At 44.6% G+C, this 18559-nt stretch overlaps 1 protein-coding gene across 3 annotated transcripts in view; it reads left to right on the top strand.

Moving 5' to 3' along the window:
* The window catches only part of LOC139383808 (steroid hormone receptor ERR2), a 65624-nt gene that overhangs the window by 40875 nt on the left and 6190 nt on the right, over positions 1-18559 (top strand). For all 3 annotated transcript variants that reach the window (XM_071128376.1, XM_071128378.1, XM_071128377.1), the window contains 2 exons: positions 646-807; positions 13255-13524. In XM_071128376.1, the coding sequence (XP_070984477.1) occupies positions 646-807; positions 13255-13524 (432 nt within the window). The remainder of the gene's footprint in view (positions 1-645; positions 808-13254; positions 13525-18559) is intronic.

Below are 18559 nucleotides of genomic sequence, written 5' to 3'. Positions count from 1 at the left end.
GCCCAACCCCTCCCCACAGCCCAACCCCTCCCCACAGCACATCCCCTCCCCACAGCCCAACCCCTCACCACAGCCCATCCCCTCCCCACAGCCCAACCCCTCCCCACAGCCCAACCCCTCCCCACAGCCCAACCCCTCCCCACAGCACATCCCCTCCCCACAGCCCAACCCCTCCCCACAGCCCATCCCCTCCCCACAGCCCAACCACTCCCCACTGCCCAACCCCTCCCCACAGCCCAACCCCTCACACAGCCCAACCCCTCCCCACAGCCCAACCCCTCCCCACATCCCACATTCAGTTAAAGCATTCATTTTATTCAGACCAAACTCTCTGTTGTCTGTATAGGTGTATTTCCATGGGAGAGAAGTACTAGAGAATATAGGCCAGACAGGCATTGTTCTGGACACAGCTGAGTTATGACAGGTCTCAGAGCGGATGACCGATATTAAACAATGACTGGGTTCTTAAAGATAGCAGTCCCAGTAACACCATCTCACATAATGTTGAATGTAGAATACGTCATAATTGTACATGTGTGTTCTTCCATGAAAGTACTGTGTGTATCTAAGAGTACAGTACCTGTTTGTGCATCACAGTAATGTGACCTTTGACTATTGTTTTGACCACCTCTGCTTCCTCCTCAGTCACAAAGATAGTTTCCCACCTTCTGGTGGCTGAGCCAGAGAAGATCTACGCCATGCCTGACCCCACCATGCCTGAGAGTGACATCAAGGCCCTGACCACGCTGTGTGACCTGGCTGACCGGGAGCTGGTGGTCATCATTGGCTGGGCCAAGCATATCCCAGGTACGCCCACCCATCTACAGCCACTGCACTAACTGAACACCATAGAACGATATACACTGTGTGTACAAAACATTAAGGGCAACTCCCTATTATTGAGTTATTCCCCTTTTCCCCTTTTCCATTTTGTCGGGGCATGGACTCTACAAGCTGTCGAAAGCATTCCACAGAGATGCTGGCCCATGTTGACTCCAATGCTTCCTACAGTTGTGTCAAGTTGGCTGGGTGTCCTTTGGGTGGTGGACCATTCTTGATACACACGGGAAACTGTTGAGCGTGAAAAACCCAGAAGCATTGCAGTTCTTGACACTACCATACCCCGTTCAAAGGCACTTCAATCTTTTGTCTTGCCCATTCACTCTGAATGGCACACATACACAATCCATGTCTCAGTTGTCTCCTCCCCTTCATCTACACTGATTGAAGAGGATTTAACAGGTGACATCAATAAGGGATCATAGCTTTGACCTGGGATCACCTGGTCAGACTGGGTCATGGAAAGAGCAGGTGTACATTCAGTGCATGACACCATTACCTCATGATCACATATAACATACGGTGTAGTTTTAAAACCAACACATGATAGCAGTTTAGATACAGGACCAGCCATTAATTTTGACCGGTGCAATCTGACATCGCGATTAGTCCTGGTCAGTTCCATTTAGAGTAGTAAAACACTTAGGTACCCTCATGATCCTCTATCCTTTATAATCCACGTCCCTCCCTTTCCTCCCAGTGGGTACACACACACACACACACACACACACACACACACACACACACACACACACACACACACACACACACACACACACACACGTATGCATGCACAGTCTCACAAATGCAGATAATTAATGTCAGAAGCTAGCATGGAGATAGGGCCAAAATGGAGACTGTTTTAAAATAATCAAATATATAGACTCCAGCTAAAATCCCTACTCTGATTGGGGAGGGGCTGTAGCCCGGGTGTCAATATATACCATAACCACAGGACCCTCCCTCTGAAACAAGACTGATCACTCATACACACACATGCACACACACACACACACACACACACACACACTTCAATTTAATTATTGATAAGCATAATCATGTTTCTCTACTCCATAGGAAGTGTGATAGACAAGGTGTTAGGTTATGAGATGCTGTTGTATTAAGGATGCCACATTCTATGTCAGCAGAGATTCTGCTCCCTTCTAGAGTTTTCTCCTGATTCTGACAGTCAACACATTGCTTAGTGACTCTTTTTGCAACCAGAGCAGATTCTGGCTGATCTTGAGGTTGACCCTCATAACTCTAGAACATTATAGCATGCTAGATATTAAGAGGTAACACACTAAATGACTGTGTCCCTCAGTGTAGCCTCTGTTATGCAGCCTCTGTTATGTAGCCTCTGTATAACAGAGCATACCAGACGTGTATCTGAGCTGACAGCAGCAGCAGAGGCCCTGCTGTAGTTTAAGCTGGTTCTCACCTTGCGTGCAGGACATGTAGGAGTGACAACTGTTCTGTACCTGGACAGACAGGTGTTCCAGTATTTATTAGAAGAGAAGAGGTGTAGTAGTCAGCTACAGATCTATTAAGGAGATTAGCCCTTTCTCATCCAAACTGTTCGGTACAGCCCATTGTCAGCAGTGCATTGTCAGCAGGGGGAGAGTTTAGCCAAGGAGCTTACCCAGGACTGGATCACACTGACCCAATAACACTGTCCCTTCCATCTACCTGGCCCAAACAAGCCAGCCAGGTACACTACCTCTGGCTAGAATATACAGAGAAAACACTACCGTTCACCTCTGGCAATCTGCAGGGGTGTAGTATTGTTACCCCATACATACACTATCTGTATTATTACAGATAATATTATAGAATTCTGTTCAAATTATTGAATAACTATAAAAGTACATGAGGATGAGTTGAATCCGTTTGATTACCGGTAGGCTACACTCTATTGTTAACTGTAAGGTAGGCTACACTCTATTGTCAACTGTAAGGTAGGCTACACTCTATTGTCAACTGTAAGGTAGGCTACACTCTATTGTCAACTGTAAGGTAGGCTACACTCTATTGTCAACTGTAAGGTAGGCTACACTCTATTGTCAACTGTAAGGTAGGCTACACTCTATTGTCAAATGTAAGGTAGGTAGGCTACACTCTATTGTCAACTGTAAGGTTGTCAGAGCCCTTGCTTCCCTGTGTTGACATACAGGACAGTAAATACTACAGTGCTTTGTATGTCAAAGCTTTTAAGTGCTGCGTTAATACAATTATCGTAACCTGCATTGTACAGTGGATAGTTGACTAATCTTAATTGGATTTGCCATGCCTTGTCTGACGACAAGCCCATCATTCTGAATGACTCCATAATGATTGTTTAGCCCAAAACCCAACTGGAAGGCAGACTGTCTGACATTTCTAAATGTGTGGAAATGCTTGGCTTTGCATAGTACTGCTGGAGTACTGCACAAGCTGCAGCGAGATGATTAAACCTAAGTAGATTATTCTGATCTGCCTGTGTACACACGCATGCACACACATGCATGCACTCACACCCACTTTTATCTCTTACCGATTGTTTATATTTACCTGACTACTGGAGTCAACAACAACATCAACGTATTGCATTCAGGGGTTTATACATTTCAATTAAAGTCTAAATCTATTTTGTTTTTAAATGATGAATAAAACATAGTGTCAGTAGTATGATGTAATTTACAACCTTTATGATTGTTTGACTACCCCAAAATGTGCCATAAAGTCGTCAAATTAGAATGAAAAGGGAGACTGAAACTGTAACTCCAAAGCTCCCCTGTTCTCCCCTTGGTGAGCTCTGTATTAGGTCATTCCCTCTACACCAGCCATGAAATGGCTGCATAATTGAGTTGTACATGGCTGAACCTGATCAGAGATGGTTCACTGGCTGACCCAGACTCCATGCACTAATACTCTATGCACCAATGACACCCCAGGGCAGTCTAGCACAGACACAGGGCAGTCTAGCACAGACACAGGGCACAGAGAACCATGTTTTTCTCCCCATCCACTCTCTCTGGGAGGAAAAGAGAGGGAGAAAACTGCTGATTGCATTTTGATAGATTTTCTGGCCTTTGGCAATGGAATTAAAAAGATTAACAGTTCATTATGAAGTGGGCCACATTGATTAGGACATTGACAGATGGGCAATGACCAAAGTCCAAAGGTAACCATTTACAAGTCAAGAAGATTGGCACTTAAGTTCTCCCAATTGATTTTTCATTGCCCCTTTTCTCGGCTAACATTTGAAAAAGTGTTTTAAAAGTGCTGTAATTGGCCGTGGAGTAGAGCTAACCTCGTCTAATTGGAGGGTGATTGAGGAACAGCAAAGTGGTACTATTAGCTTCCGTGAGCGGTATCATTCTCTCACAAGATCCCATATCAATTTGGTGTGTTATCTCTCTAATGTATGGTCTAGAAATACACTTCAATTAACATACTACAGTAGAATTGTACAGTTATACTGTAGCCACACTGAGGATCTCAACCACAGGATTTGACTAACACAATGCATAGTTAGACTTAATAATTGTTAGTCAATAAGTCCTCACACTGTAGTCAGTGTACTGTCAATAGACTGAGTTGACCTATCAGGAAGCAAGTTGGTGTTGCAGATGCCTGGCCCAGTTTGCTGTTATCAGCTCTGAGGACCCGGTCCTCTAATGACAGCCTTTACTTTAAATCTGTTACTGATTAATTAGTGATCATTATGAGGCTGTGGATGCCAGCGTCTCTGCTCCAGATAGAGCCAGCAGCAGCAGAGGGAGGGAGGAGGCAAATATGACGGTGGGCTGACGGGGACTGTGGCTGGATCACGGTCATTAAGGCCAGTGTTGACTGAGTGATGACTTGCCCCCCTCTCCCCCAAGCTGCATTTCTCTGTGTCCAAGTGGTATAGGAGGAACTTAGGCAGCCCAATGATATATTTTTTCCACAAATTTTTTTTTGTTGACCAACCACATCAGATCTTTTCACCTCATATTTTTGTCAGAGCTGTTCTGATCAGTGACAAAAAGATCAGAATTGGGCTGCCTGGTCTCCACATGGCTATGACCTCTGTGTCTCCTTAACATACCCCAACCCCTCCAAAACTACCCCCAGCCCCTAATCCAGGAACAGTGTGAACCATGTGGAACCTGCCATGCATGCCACTTGTGCAGGAGGGTTTCATTGTTAGAAGCAGACGTTTGTCACCTGCTGTTTCCAGGGTTGGAGTGTTTTCTAATGGGAATTCTGTGGCGTGGTTCTGTGGGTTCACTGAGTGCTGGCTGGTCTCCTCTTGCGGTTTGTGTCTAGTCCACAGACCTAAACCTGGTTGGGTTCATTGTCTTTTTGCATGTTTCAATAGGAATGTAGAACACACTCCATATCCTAGTATTTTACATTTTGTAAGACATTTCATGTAATAACGATATTTTTCAAAATTGTTCAGTTTAAGACAAAACCCAGAATGTCAATTGTCTTTTATCAAATGCAGTTGTATATTTTTGCTTTGCAGTTACACCCAAACAGCCTAATGAATTGGCCTGGTTCTTGTTCTTATTTATTAATGGTCTTTGGGGATTATCAATCAAATCTACTTGATTCAATTCCAGCCTGTTAGCTCAGTATACAGACTCCATTGGTCATGTAGCTTATGTTTAGTTGTTAGCGGGGAACAAGGCAGTGATGTTTAGGAGATATCACGCCTCTGGTATATGTGAGCTCCCTACACACTCCCATCCCCCTCCTCCCCTACACCCTTCCTCCCCCACAGCCCCCTCTGGGTTTTTTTGTGTTGCTTTGCCATTAAATTGTGAAATCTACTTACTGTGTTGCCAGGCTGATCCTACTCAAGCTGCGTAATCTTCTTGTAATAGAGTGTGAATACTGCCGGGCAATACATCAGCACCTCATCAGTGTACTTTATTAAATATAGACACCAACAGACAGCTCTTAGTATATTCAATTTACCCTCTGACGTAGGCTTCAACACACCAGATAAAGATAGATTGAGCAATCAGGTGGATGCTGAGGCCTGAACCCAGGCAGACAGGCAGGCGAGGGAGCACCATGCTGAGGGGGCTGGGAGATTGAGATGGGGGTGTATCAGATAAGTCCAGGCAGGGAAGGAGACAGGGAGAGAGGAAGGAGAGAAGAAGTAGAGAGGCAGGGAGGGAGACAGGGAGAGAGGAAGGAGAGAGGAAGGAAAGAGTCAGGGAGGCAGGGAGAGAAGCAGGGAGGCAGGCAGGGAGAGAGGCAGGGAGGCAGGCAGGCAGGCAGGGAGAGAAGCAGGGAGTGAGGCAGGGAGGGAGGCAGGGAGAGAGGCAGGGAGGCAGGCAGGGAAACAGGCAGGGAGAGAGGCAGGGAGGCAGGCAGGGAGAGAGGCAGGGAGGCAGGCAGGGAGAGAGGCAGGGAGAGAGACAGGGAGAGAGGCAGGGAGAGAGGTAGAGAGAGAGACAGGGAGAGAGGCAGGGAGGCAGGCTGGGAGAGAAGCAGGGAGTGAGGCAGGGAGAGAGGCAGGGAGAGAGGCAGGGAGGCAGGCAGGGAGGGAGGCAGGGAGAGAGGCAGGGAGGCAGGCAGGGAGGGAGAGAGAGAGAGGCAGGGAGGGAGAGAGAGAGGCAAGCAGGGAGAGAGGCAGGGAGGCTGGCATGGAGAGAGGCAGGGAGGCAGGCAGGGAGAGAGACAGGGAGAGAGGCAGGGAGAGAGACAGGGAGAGAGGCAGGGAGAGAGGCAGGGAGGCAGGCTGGGAGAGAAGCAGGGAGTGAGGCAGGGAGAGAGGCAGGGAGAGAGGCAGGGAGGCAGGCAGGGAGGGAGGCAGGGAGAGAGGCAGGGAGGCAGGCAGGGAGGGAGAGAGAGAGAGAGACAGGCAGGGAGGGAGAGAGAGGCAGGCAGGGAGAGAAGCAGGGAGAGAGGCAGGGAGGCTAGCAGGGAGAGAGGCAGGCAGGCAGGGAGAGAGGCAGGGAGGCAGGCAGGGAGAGAGGCAGGCAGGCAGGGAGAGAGGCAGGGAGGCAGGCAGGGAGGGAGAGAGAGAGAGAGACAGGCAGGGAGGGAGAGAGAGGCAGGCAGGGAGAGAAGCAGGGAGAGAGGCAGGGAGGCTAGCAGGGAGAGAGGCAGGCAGGCAGGGAGAGAGGCAGGGAGGCAGGCAGGGGTGTTTAAAAGTAGGAAAGGGACATCTACCAGGAACAGAGAAGGGGGATTCCTTTGTTTTGTTGCCAAACTACAAAATGTCACCCGTTTGTAGTTACCAGCAAACCGAGCATTAAACGCATTTTATATTTTGATATACATCGTTAACGTCAGCAGGGTATAAATAGTATTAGTAATTTGCAGTGAGGAAGTCCTTCAGAGAGCTGATGATGTGCCTTTAGACATTGTCAGCTAGCTGTCCGTCCCTCATTAAGACGTGTTGCTGGTTGGCAGCAGAGATAAATTATGTGTAATTATGTGAATGATTAAAGTCAGATTCCTCCTGGTCTTTGGGCTAAACAGAGATATATAACACCAAACGAGGGCTGTGGGACCCTTGGGACGGCTAAATACTCCCGAGCCGGGGTCACGGGGTCAGGGGGTGCAGATTAAGACAAGGGGATTACTGTATTTAACGTTATACAACCTCATAACGTTCACAGGCCGCTGGTCAAATCACCCATTCCCAGCTACTTACAACGGGATAATGGTCTGGTTATCATCTTAAAAGTAGAGATAGCTGGCTCTTCAGAAAAGTGAGAGCACTGAACCATTTAGTCATAGTTTTAACCTGCAAAACAGAGTTGAATTAATTAATTGTCTATCATCCAGCTATATGTGACTTTTCAAACCGATTTCCACTGCTGAAATTCAAGATGTACTGAATTGTATTTGTAACATCATATATGACAGGGTAGTTTGTGTGATGTGTGGGGCACTATGTATCCAGTGAAGGCTTGCAGCAGGCTGACTTGAGCTGTGTGTTGAACGTGTGGCCGAGGCTCAGGGTAAATTATTTATGTCAAGCACAGCAATTTATTACCAAGCAGCTATTGATTGGGTCCCCCTGGCGCTGTCATGTAAATTCAGGAAGAATCATTGCCGTCAGCTGCAGCTTACACACACACACACACACACACACACACACACACACACAGCACGCCAATACACACTTGCGCACAAACATGCACAAACACACATGGCCACTAACATGGCCACACACACAGACGCAAATACTCACATAGATACACACATACACAGGCTTGCACACACATTAGAATCAAAATGACCACACGGCTTTGCTTCTGCTCCAGTCTGTTTGGTATCAAATAAATGTAGTTTTATCAACCTTAAGACCAATGTATAGCTGATCAGGACATATCATTAACAGCACAGCTTCTTGTAATAATATTTTTGAGATGATTTAAATAAGAATGTATCTGTCTCTGAAATAAAAGTAGTAGATTTGTGCATGTTTTAAAATACTGTTTCTGAAATAAAAGCTTTGATGAGCTAGCTGGACCTCTGTGATTTTTAGGGCTAGTATTGAACTGGAGCCTGGAGAGCACTAGACTGGGCTGAGGTGAGATTGCTGTTGGGCAAAAGTCTTCAGGCCTGGCTTGTCCTTCTGATAGCTAGCCATGATAGATCAGCCCCTGTCCAGCGAGAATTACTCTCTCTCTCTCTATTCCTCTCCATCTCTCTCTTCCTCTCTCTATCTTTCTCTCTCTTCCTTTCCCTCCATCCCTCTCTCTCTCTCTCTCGTTCCCCATCCCTCCCTCCATCTCTTTCCTTTTATCCCTCTCCCTCAATCCCCATCTCTCTCCATGCCTCTCTCTGTCTCTCTCTCTCTGTCGGTCTGTTCAGTAGTTTGATTGAGGGTGAAATACGAGGGGGCTGCAGCTGGAGGGGGCCACCATGCCTCGTAATTACATCTCTTTTTATGACCCGTACTAATGGCCCTCTGGGAGAGGGAAACAATAATAAATTAATAGAATATGAACTCCCGCTCAACAGAAATCTTCAGCATTTAATTTTGGGCCGTCCTTTGCTCTGGCAGATGAAATGCCACCCTGATTAATCTGACGAGTGGTGGACCCAGAGGCAGCCGGCGCGGGGTGGCCTGCCTGGTCTGCCGGAGATATGTCAGAGATATATTAGAGATATGTCAGAGATATGTCGGAGATATGTCAGAGATATGTCGGAGATATGTCAGAGATATGTCAGAGATATGTTAGAGATATGTCAGAGATATGTTAGAGATATGTTAGAGATATGTCAGAGATATGTTAGAGATATGTCGGAGATATGTCGGAGATATGTCAGAGATATGTCAGGGATATGTTAGAGATATGTCGGAGATATGTCAGAGATATGTCGGAGATATGTTAGAGATATGTCGGAGATATGTCAGAGATATGTCGGAGATATGTCGGAGATATGTCAGAGATATGTCAGAGATATGTCGGAGATATGTCAGAGATATGTCAGAGATATGTCGGAGATATGTCAGAGATATGTTAGAGATATGTCGGAGATATGTCGGTTGGGGATTTTGTCTCCCCCCAACTGGCTCTTTACAGTTGTATCCACAATAACAAGCTAAGAATCATAAGATAAACCAAAACATATTTCGACATGTGTTCGTCTCTATAGGATTAACAGATGAGAGCTTAGAGGACATAGGAATGAGACTGTAACAGGACTGTTTTGACAGGGATATTGTTTGAGTATGCAAATTCAGTATAGATAAGTCAGGCCAAATGTGAGGGAGCAGATCAGCTGAGGGAAATTATCTGTCAAAGAAAACAGATTTATTCCTGTCTTATGACTCTCATATGTGATTTATACAAAATATGGCAGTGAAACCCTATTCTAGATTTGCCTTTATCAGCTAGAGAGACCGGCCAAGCTTGTCAATGTTGTTGAAACCATTTCAAGTGGCCGTGTTTATTGAGCTCCATAAACACAAGCAACAAACTGGTGTGATTTTATACTGTGCCAAGCCAAGGACAGGGCTCCTTGTAAGAACGCAGCTGCGGCATGAAGTGAATTAGTCTACTGTTGAAATCAGTCATGGTCTTCAGTGTCTGGACAAGAGGCGAGAAGAGAACATGTTCCCTGTTCACAGCCACCACATGTCTGTCTGTCACCATCTGTAATCCCAGGGAGAGACATTTATCCTGGGGACCTCTTGTCCACATGTAAGGAGAAGGTACATTGTGGTTAAATTGTGATACAGCACAGATGATTCACTAAAACCAACTGTATGTTGAAGTTCCCTTGTGTTTAGTGGATAAAAGAAATACTACATTATAAATGTCATTAAAACGTTATAATGTTAAAGCACGATTCTCTCATAACTTCACAATTCTCTATATGAAAGCTTCCTTAATCAAAATCAATTTAAAAAATAAAGATCTCAGAAATGCCTTTCTTGCCCTCTGCTAGCTTACTCACCCAGTGGACTCAGCAGCCGAGTGGAAAAGGGCCTTCAACCACACAGACAGGCCTTTCAGATTTGGTCAATATTGTGTCATGTTTGGTCAAATCCCACCAAGGCACTGGTGTGGAAATGAAGATGTAAATATTGATATTTCATTAGAGGAAATCACCCACTCCGACGGCACTTAACCGGGCCGCCTTTGGAGCGTGGCGGCCAGAGTGCCATGTGACCTGCGGAGTCGGCAAGTCACTTCATTACTCGATTAAATTGAGTGGAAAACGGCAAGGCAACGACACGAGATTCCATTTGGAGCCACAATTTAGGCCCTGAAGAGAGAGACAGAGCAGGGGGAAACACCTTCTCTCCATCTCACAACACCAGATTCAATTCAAGGACTTTTAGCGTCAAACGTAATTGCAGGCTGCTGTGTTCAGTGTGTGCATATTGCTGAGAGGTGTCTGGTATAACAGAGGGATTCTGCATTCTCTCGTACAAATCTAGAACAAGTTCTTTCCCTGTGCTGTCACATTGAGGGCAAGGTGTTTGTTCCGCTTGAGTCCCCCTTGGCATTAAAAGTGTGCACAAAGCTTGGGCTGTGATTGCAATGCCAACCTGACGCAGCAATCAGGCTGCACCTTGTCTACACTTGCGTGACAATTTCCTTGCGGTCAGTCCAGATTCTGTCTCACTAATGGCAAGGTACGCCTACTCCAGTGCAGACAGGGATTTATAATGCATTTTGAGGTGTGGTTGCACAGGAATCTGCACTAACCTGGACTTGTGGCTTCCTCCTACAATGATATGAATATGTGCTCCTAGCAGATTTGGTAAAGTGTCTGTATTTTGCTGGTCCTGTCTGTGGTTCACATACCCCTGGCCACCCGGGTTGCCCTGCCCTGCCCTGCCCTGCCCTGGGCCCTGCACCTGTCTCTGTCTCTGTTTGATCAGCCTCCATTCTACTGACTATTGATTTCCCTTCACATTGTGAAGGCCCTCACATTACGATCGCAATCTGTTAATGAATGTATCCTCCAGCTCTCCCCTGCTGTGGTCATCACCACGATAAGGGAAATTGAACTCTCAGGTAGCCCCTTTTCTCTCTCTCTCTCTCTCTCTCTCTCTCTCTCTCTCTCTCTCTCTCTCTCTCTCTCTCTCTCTCTCTCTCTCTCTCTCTCTCTCTCTCTCTCTCTCTCTCTCTCTCTCTCGCTCTCTACTTTATTCTATCTGTTTCTCCCCCTTCTCTTTCTATCTCTCTCTCCCTCTCTCCCTCTTTCTCACCCATATGTGTGTGTGTGTCCACCACAGTGTCAGGGCTGGGGAGATAAACATCACCCTGTGACTCTGTCCCAATGAGATCATTTATATTTAAGAGAAAACATCTGGAGGAGGTGTGGTGAGCGGCCTGGTCAATACTGTAATCTATCACCTCTTAATCACCTGGGAGAAGATAGTATTGCAACAGTAAACTTGTAAAAGCAATCATTTTAATCAGGCGACGGCGGAGAGGGCTAAAATGTTTTCAGAATGGGGCGCCGTGGGCCCGCTAGACCAGGACAGGAGGGATTGTGGGGGAGGAGGGGATGTGCCCAGTTTATTGACCACTGAAGGGTAGTAAGGGGAAAAAGAGATGAGATGGCTATCTGTTCCTCTCTTCTGTCCAGGTTCTCTTTCTCCTTTTAATTTGTCTGAATTCCCTCACCTCATCTTCAGAGAATCTGTGTGGATGATTGTTTCTTTGTCCATATGTAGAGGTAGCATCCTGTGTGTTTGAAGGCATACGCGTGGGGGTGCTGCGATTTGTTTTGCGGTGGTATATCAGTATATATATATTCTGGGGGGGAGTAGGTGGGTATATCGGCTATATCAGTTCGCTAATAGAAGGCTATTAAAGGCCCAGTGCACTACTTTTGTGAATTTTTGTTATTTTTATATAATATCTATATCAATATATATATATATGTGTTTTAGATTTTTCAAGGGGTGCTGCTATGTTAGAATAGGAAATTGCAGTGATCCAGACCATTTCATTTCATCCAGCTGCTGTCAGGAACGGGGACAGGATTTCTGCACCTATCCGGTGTATGTGACAATAAAACATCAGTATTTTCTTATTTTTTTTAAAGCAGGCCTTTAGGGCAGGGTGGCTCCCATGACCCCTCGCTGTATGTGTGTGTGTGTGTGTGTGTGTGTGTGTGTGTGTGTGTGTGTGTGTGTGTGTGTGTGTGTGTGTGTGTGTGTGTGTGTGTGTGTGTGTGTGTGTGTGTGTGCGTGTGCGTGTGTGTGTGTGCGTGTGTGCGAGCGAGCGTGCATGTGTGTGTTGTGTGTATGTTTTCATTACCTCCCCCAGCGCGGCACTGAGTGTGTGTCACGTCCTCGACCCTTCCAATGAGGATCTGTCTCAGTGCTAATCCCACCAATAGCAGTGTGACAGGAAACAAGGGCTGACCAGACGGCTTTGTGTCTCGAAGACCTTTGCACCGATTTACTGTCTTCACTTACAGTAAAGCCCACTGGAGTGCTGTGACACTCATTTCAGAGAGGACCTTCCAGAGTGCATTTAAAATTAAACACCTCTCCTGCTAACATGTGCCGTGGCATGTAGTGTAGTCAGCCGGGGTGAAACCAACAACTCATGTTTTGGTTACTGATCAGATCTGTCCATGAGAAAAGACCTTGAAAGTGGACAGTACATCTTCGGCTTCACAGTGTTTTGATTAAAATAATCAGAGTGGCGTTGTTAACTTGTTGATGTTCTTTTAATAGGTCATCCTTTATTTGAGATAATTGCATTGATCTATTGACAAAGTGTGAATATAAAGAGCCCACTCGATTCTTTTTCACTGTTTTCTATTTCATCTTAAGGGCAAAGCAGAAGCTGGAAACACCCACTCTTTCACACACACACGCACGCATGCACACGCACACATACAAAAACACAATAAAACACACACACATACAAACACAAAATTATATGAGTGCCAGTGCATTGTAGTGCAGGTAACTATTATCTTCTGTCTCCTCAGGCTTCTCCACACTGTCCCTGGCAGACCAGATGAGCCTACTGCAGAGCGCCTGGATGGAGATCCTGATCCTGAGCATCGTGTTCCGCTCGCTGCCCTACGAGGACGAGCTGGTGTATGCAGAGGACTACATCATGGACGAGGAGCACTCACGGCTCACGGGCCTGCTCGACCTCTACGTGTCCATCCTGCAGCTCGTTCGCAAGTACAAGAAGCTGAAGGTGGAGAAGGAGGAGTTTGTTACCCTCAAGGCCATCGCTCTCGCCAACTCAGGTAGGACAATATACACCACCTCAGTATAGAGCGTAAATAAAGTGGCAAACAGGGATGATAGGTGAATATCTGGATATTACATTCTGTACAAGGATTTGTAATTGATGCAATATTGAAAGAACAATTCATGTAAACAATGAATGCCCCTTACACTAAGTCTGAATTTGTCCTGCTAGGTGACCTAAACTGGGACATGCTTAAACCACCTGACCAAGTCCTAAAGCAATGGGACTCCCTAAATATTTCTCAGATTATTACCAATCCCACAAGGTATGACTCCAAACACCCAGAAAAGGCTGCTCTCCTTGATGTTATCCTCACAAATAATCCTGATAGTGATCAGTCTGGTGTTTTCTGTAATGACCTTAGTGATCACTGTTTTACAGCCTGTGTTCGTAATGGCTGCTCAGTGAAACAACCTGTACTCATTTGTCATAGACTCTTGCTAAAAATATTTAATGAGCAAGCCTTCCTTCATGACCTGGCCTCTGTAAATTGGTATAGAATCAGCTTGATCACCTCTATCGAAGACGCTTGGACCTTATTTTTTAATATTTTCAGTGGTATTGTTAACAAACACGCCTCCATAAAGACATTTTTAATTCAAAACAGGTTCAGTTACTCCACCTCAAGAATTGCATTTGCCGAATGGCTCGGCACATGCATACTCAGGCTGACTGGATCTCGTTCAGACAAATGAGAAATAAGTGCACTCAGGCTATCCGGAAGGCCAAAGTTAGTTACTTTAAGGAGCAGTTCTCTCTCTGTGGATCTAACCCCAGGAAGTTCTGGAAAAGACCTAGAGAATAAACCCTCCTTCCCACAGCTGCCCATGTCCCTTAATGTTGATGATGTACAGTTGAAGTCGGAAGTTTACATAGGTTGGAGTCATTCATGTTTTTCAACCACTCCACATATTTCTTGTTAACAAACTATAGTTTTGGCAAGTCGATTAGGACATCTACTTTGTGCATGACACAAGTCATTTTTTACCACAATTGTTTACAGGCACATTATTTCACTTATAATTCACTGTAACACAATTCCAGTGGGTCAGAAGTTTACATACACTAAGTTGACTGTGCCTTTAAACAGCTTGGAAAATTCCAGAAAATAATGTCATGGCTTTAGAAGCTTCTGATAGGCTAATTAACATCATTTGAGTCAATTGGAGGTGTACCTGTGGAGGCATTTCAAGGCCTACCTTCAAACTCAGTGCCTCTTTGCTTGACATCATGGGAAAATCAAAAGAAATCAGCCAAGACCTCAGAAAAGAATTGTAGACCTTCACAAGTCTGGTTCATCCTTGGGAGCAATTTCCAAATGCCGGAAGGTACCACATTGATCTGTACAAACAATAGTATGCAAGTATAAACACCATGGGACCACGCAGCTGTCATACCGTTCAGGAAGAAAACGCATTCTGTCTCCTAGAGATGAACGTACTTTGGAGCGAAAAGTGCAAATCAATCCCAGAACAACAGCAAAGGACCTTGTGAAGATGCTGGAGGAAACAGATACAAACGTATCTATATCCACAGTAAAACGAGTCCTATATCAACATAACCTGAAAGGCCGCTCAGCAAGGAAGGAGCCACTGCTCCAAAACCGCCATAAATATGCCAGAGTGCTGTTTGCAACTGCACATGCGAACAAAGATCATACTTTTTGGAGAAATGTCCTCTGGTCTGATGAAACAAAAATTGAACTGTTTGGCCCTTATGACCATCGTTATGTTTGGAGGAAAAAGGGGGAGGCTTGCAAGCCGAAGAACACCATCCCAACCGTGAAGCACAGTGGTGGCAGCATCATGTTGTGGGGTTGCTTTGCTGCAGGAGGAACTGGTGCACTTCACAAAATAGATTGCATCATGAGGTAGGAAAATTATGTGGATATATTGAAGCAACATCTCAAGACATCAGTCAGGAAGTTAAAGCTTGGTCGCAAATGGGTCTTCCAAATGGACAATGACCCCAAGCACACTTCCAAAGTTGTGGCCAAATGGCTTAAGGACAACAAAGTCAAGGTATTGGAGTGGCCAACACAATTCCCTGACCTCAATCCTATAGAAAATGTGTGGGTAGAACTGAAAATGTGTGTGCGAGCAAGGAGGCCTACACACCTGACTCAGTTACACCAGCTCTGTCCGGAGGAATTGGCCAAAATTCACCAGCCTTATTGTGGGAAGCTTGTGGAAGGCTACTCGAAACGTTTGACCCAAGTTAAACAATGTTAAGGAAATGCTACCAAATACTAATTGAGTGTGTTAACTTCTGACCCACTGGGAATGTGATGAAAGAAATTAAAGCTAAAATAAATCATTCTCTCTACTACTATTCTGACATTTCACATTCTTAAAATAAGGTGGTGATCCTAACTGACCTAAGACTGATTTTTTTGCGAGGATTAAATGTCAGGAATTGTGAAAAACTGAGTTTAAATGTATTAGGCTAAGGTGTATGTAAACCTCTGACTTCAACTGTATATAGCTAGGCGTCATCATCTAAATTAATCCTAATTTATAAAACAGTTCTTATTTGATTAATGGTGCTCGGACCCATCTATGTGAAGCTAGCCACAATAAGGATTAGCCACAAAAGTAGACTTTGCGGTTAGCCTTCAAAATAAAAGTATGGCATAATTCTACTATTTGTATTAATTTGCATCACTGTCAATTACATACTTTTATTTTGAATTTTGAAGGCAAGCCACATATTCCACTATTGTGCCTAATCCTTATTGTGGCTAGCTTCACAACACATACCCCGGTCTGGTCGAGCATCACTAGCTAAATGACGCTAGCTGGCTGCTTATAACGTTAGCTTTGGGCAGCTGGGTTAAGTAGCTGGCTAGCTATTTATTTTCATGAACTGAAGTTCAATTTCAGTAGGAGAACAACAAGTGGCAACCTAGCTAATACTTACTCACAAGGATTCATAAATAATTTGTAAGAATAATGAAAATGACTGCAGTTTATACTGATCATTGTTTTCAGGCTGGTTGTATTGGTGCTAGCTAGGTGCCAAGCTAAAACTAGCTACCAACGTGGTATTATAAACACATCGTCCGTGGCCTGTGTTTTCTTGTACAGCTTTGACAGTGCTACAGTGCTACTGTATATTTTTTGACACGCAAACACCCAAACGGCGTTCCATAGCATGTATGTAGAGAAGCTAATAGCCGTGACGCTATTACTGTGTAACTCCGGTAGGGCAACATCTGAAAAATAGAGCACTTGGTAGTGTGTACCGGTGCTCGACCAGTCGTCAAAAACCAAACATCCCCCCACGATAGAGAACGGTTGATTGTCAAGTGTAATGAATTCCATTATCTTGGTTTTAATGGATTTCGCCTTTGAGTTGTCTCGCTCAAATTGTCTTACTCTTTTAAATGACTGCTCGACTTGTTGACTGCTTGATCCACACAGCAGACATTGTGTGGGCTAGTTTAGGAATGCTGTGTTGCACGTGTAGCGCAACATTTTACGTGGCGTTATTACGTCATGTACCTACGTTATATAGTTATGCACGGTAGCTTTGACATCGGTTTTTAACTTTGGCGTTAAACTAGATATCCGGCCGATACCGATGTTGGCTTTTTTAGCTATTAGAAATTCTGATATGTTCACTGATATATTGCGCATCTCTAGTTGTTACTGACAAGTAGCTCTTTAATCACCACTTCATTAAGTCATGATTCCTATTCAACTCAGCCATTACCCCATCTCCCACGCCTTCTAATGCGACAAGCCCCTTTGCTCCTCCCTCTTTTTCCGCTGCCCCGCTACAAAGTTTCTCCCTGCAGGCGGTCACTGAGTCTGAGGTGCTAAAGGAGCTCCTTAAACTTGACTGCAAAAAAACATGGTTTAGACCCTTTCTTCTTTAAGGTTGCTGCCCCTATCATCGCCAAGCCTATCTCTAACCTTTTTAACCTGTCCCTCCTCTCTGGGGAGGTTCCCATTGCTTGGAAGGCAGTCACGAAGTGTCCGTTACTTAAAGGGTCAAGATGAAGCTGTTCCTAACTATTATAGGCCAGTTTCTATTTTGCCCTGTTATCAAAAGTGTTGGAAAAACTTGTCAATAATCTACTGAGTGGCTTTCTTGATGTCTTGATGTCTATAGTATTCTCTCTGGTATGCAACCTACTGCAGCCCTCATCTTCCACATACAACACCCGTTCTGCCAGTCACATTCTGTTAAAGGTCCCCAAAGCACACACATCCCTGGGTCACTCCTCTTTTCAGTTCGCTGCACCTAGCAACTGGAACGAGCTGCAAAAAACACTCAAACTGGACAGCTCTTATCTCCGTCTCTTCATTCAAAGACTAAATCATTGCACTATTACTGACAGTTGTGACTTCGTCGCGTGATGTATTGTTGTCTCTACCTTCTTGCCCTTTGTGCTGTTGTCTGTGCCCAATAATATTTGTGCCATGTTTTGTGCTGCTACCATGCTGTGCTGCTGCCATGTTGTGTTGCTACCATGTTGTTGTCATGTTGTGTTGCTACCATGCTGTGTTGTTATGTGTTTCTGCCATCCTATGTTGTTGTCTTAGGTCTCTCTTTATGTGGTGTTATGGTGTCTCTTTTGTCAGGATGTTTGTTTTTTCCTATATTTTTTTAATCCCAGGCCATCATTGTAAATAAGAATTTGTTCTTAACTGACTTGCCTAATGTAGTTAAAAGAGGTACAAAAATAACAAAATCATTAAAAATATAAATATAAAATTCCTAATTTAAGGTGATATTGTATTTTTGCAACAAACAAAAGATATGTTTTGAAAATCACAGTATGAATTTTCAGTATTTTATGGACAATAGGATATTGTAAAATGGGTAATCACAAGCAATATACACATGTAGTCAGTAATAATAATTGGGACTTAAATAAATAAATAAATAAATCCAGTATTTATACATTTTAGGACACATTTAATTAATCTCAAAAAACGTTCATATATCAAATCTAGAGCAAGTGTTAGTTTCAAATGAAGAAACTATTACCATTACATTAATTAATTTATTAATTTTGAAAA

This window comes from Oncorhynchus clarkii, chromosome 25 (genome assembly GCF_045791955.1).
Source record: "Oncorhynchus clarkii lewisi isolate Uvic-CL-2024 chromosome 25, UVic_Ocla_1.0, whole genome shotgun sequence".
NCBI classification, from domain to species: Eukaryota; Metazoa; Chordata; class Actinopteri; order Salmoniformes; family Salmonidae; genus Oncorhynchus; species Oncorhynchus clarkii.
The sequence above is the reverse complement of the archived record's forward strand: the minus strand, read 5'-3'. Positions and strand labels throughout refer to the sequence as shown.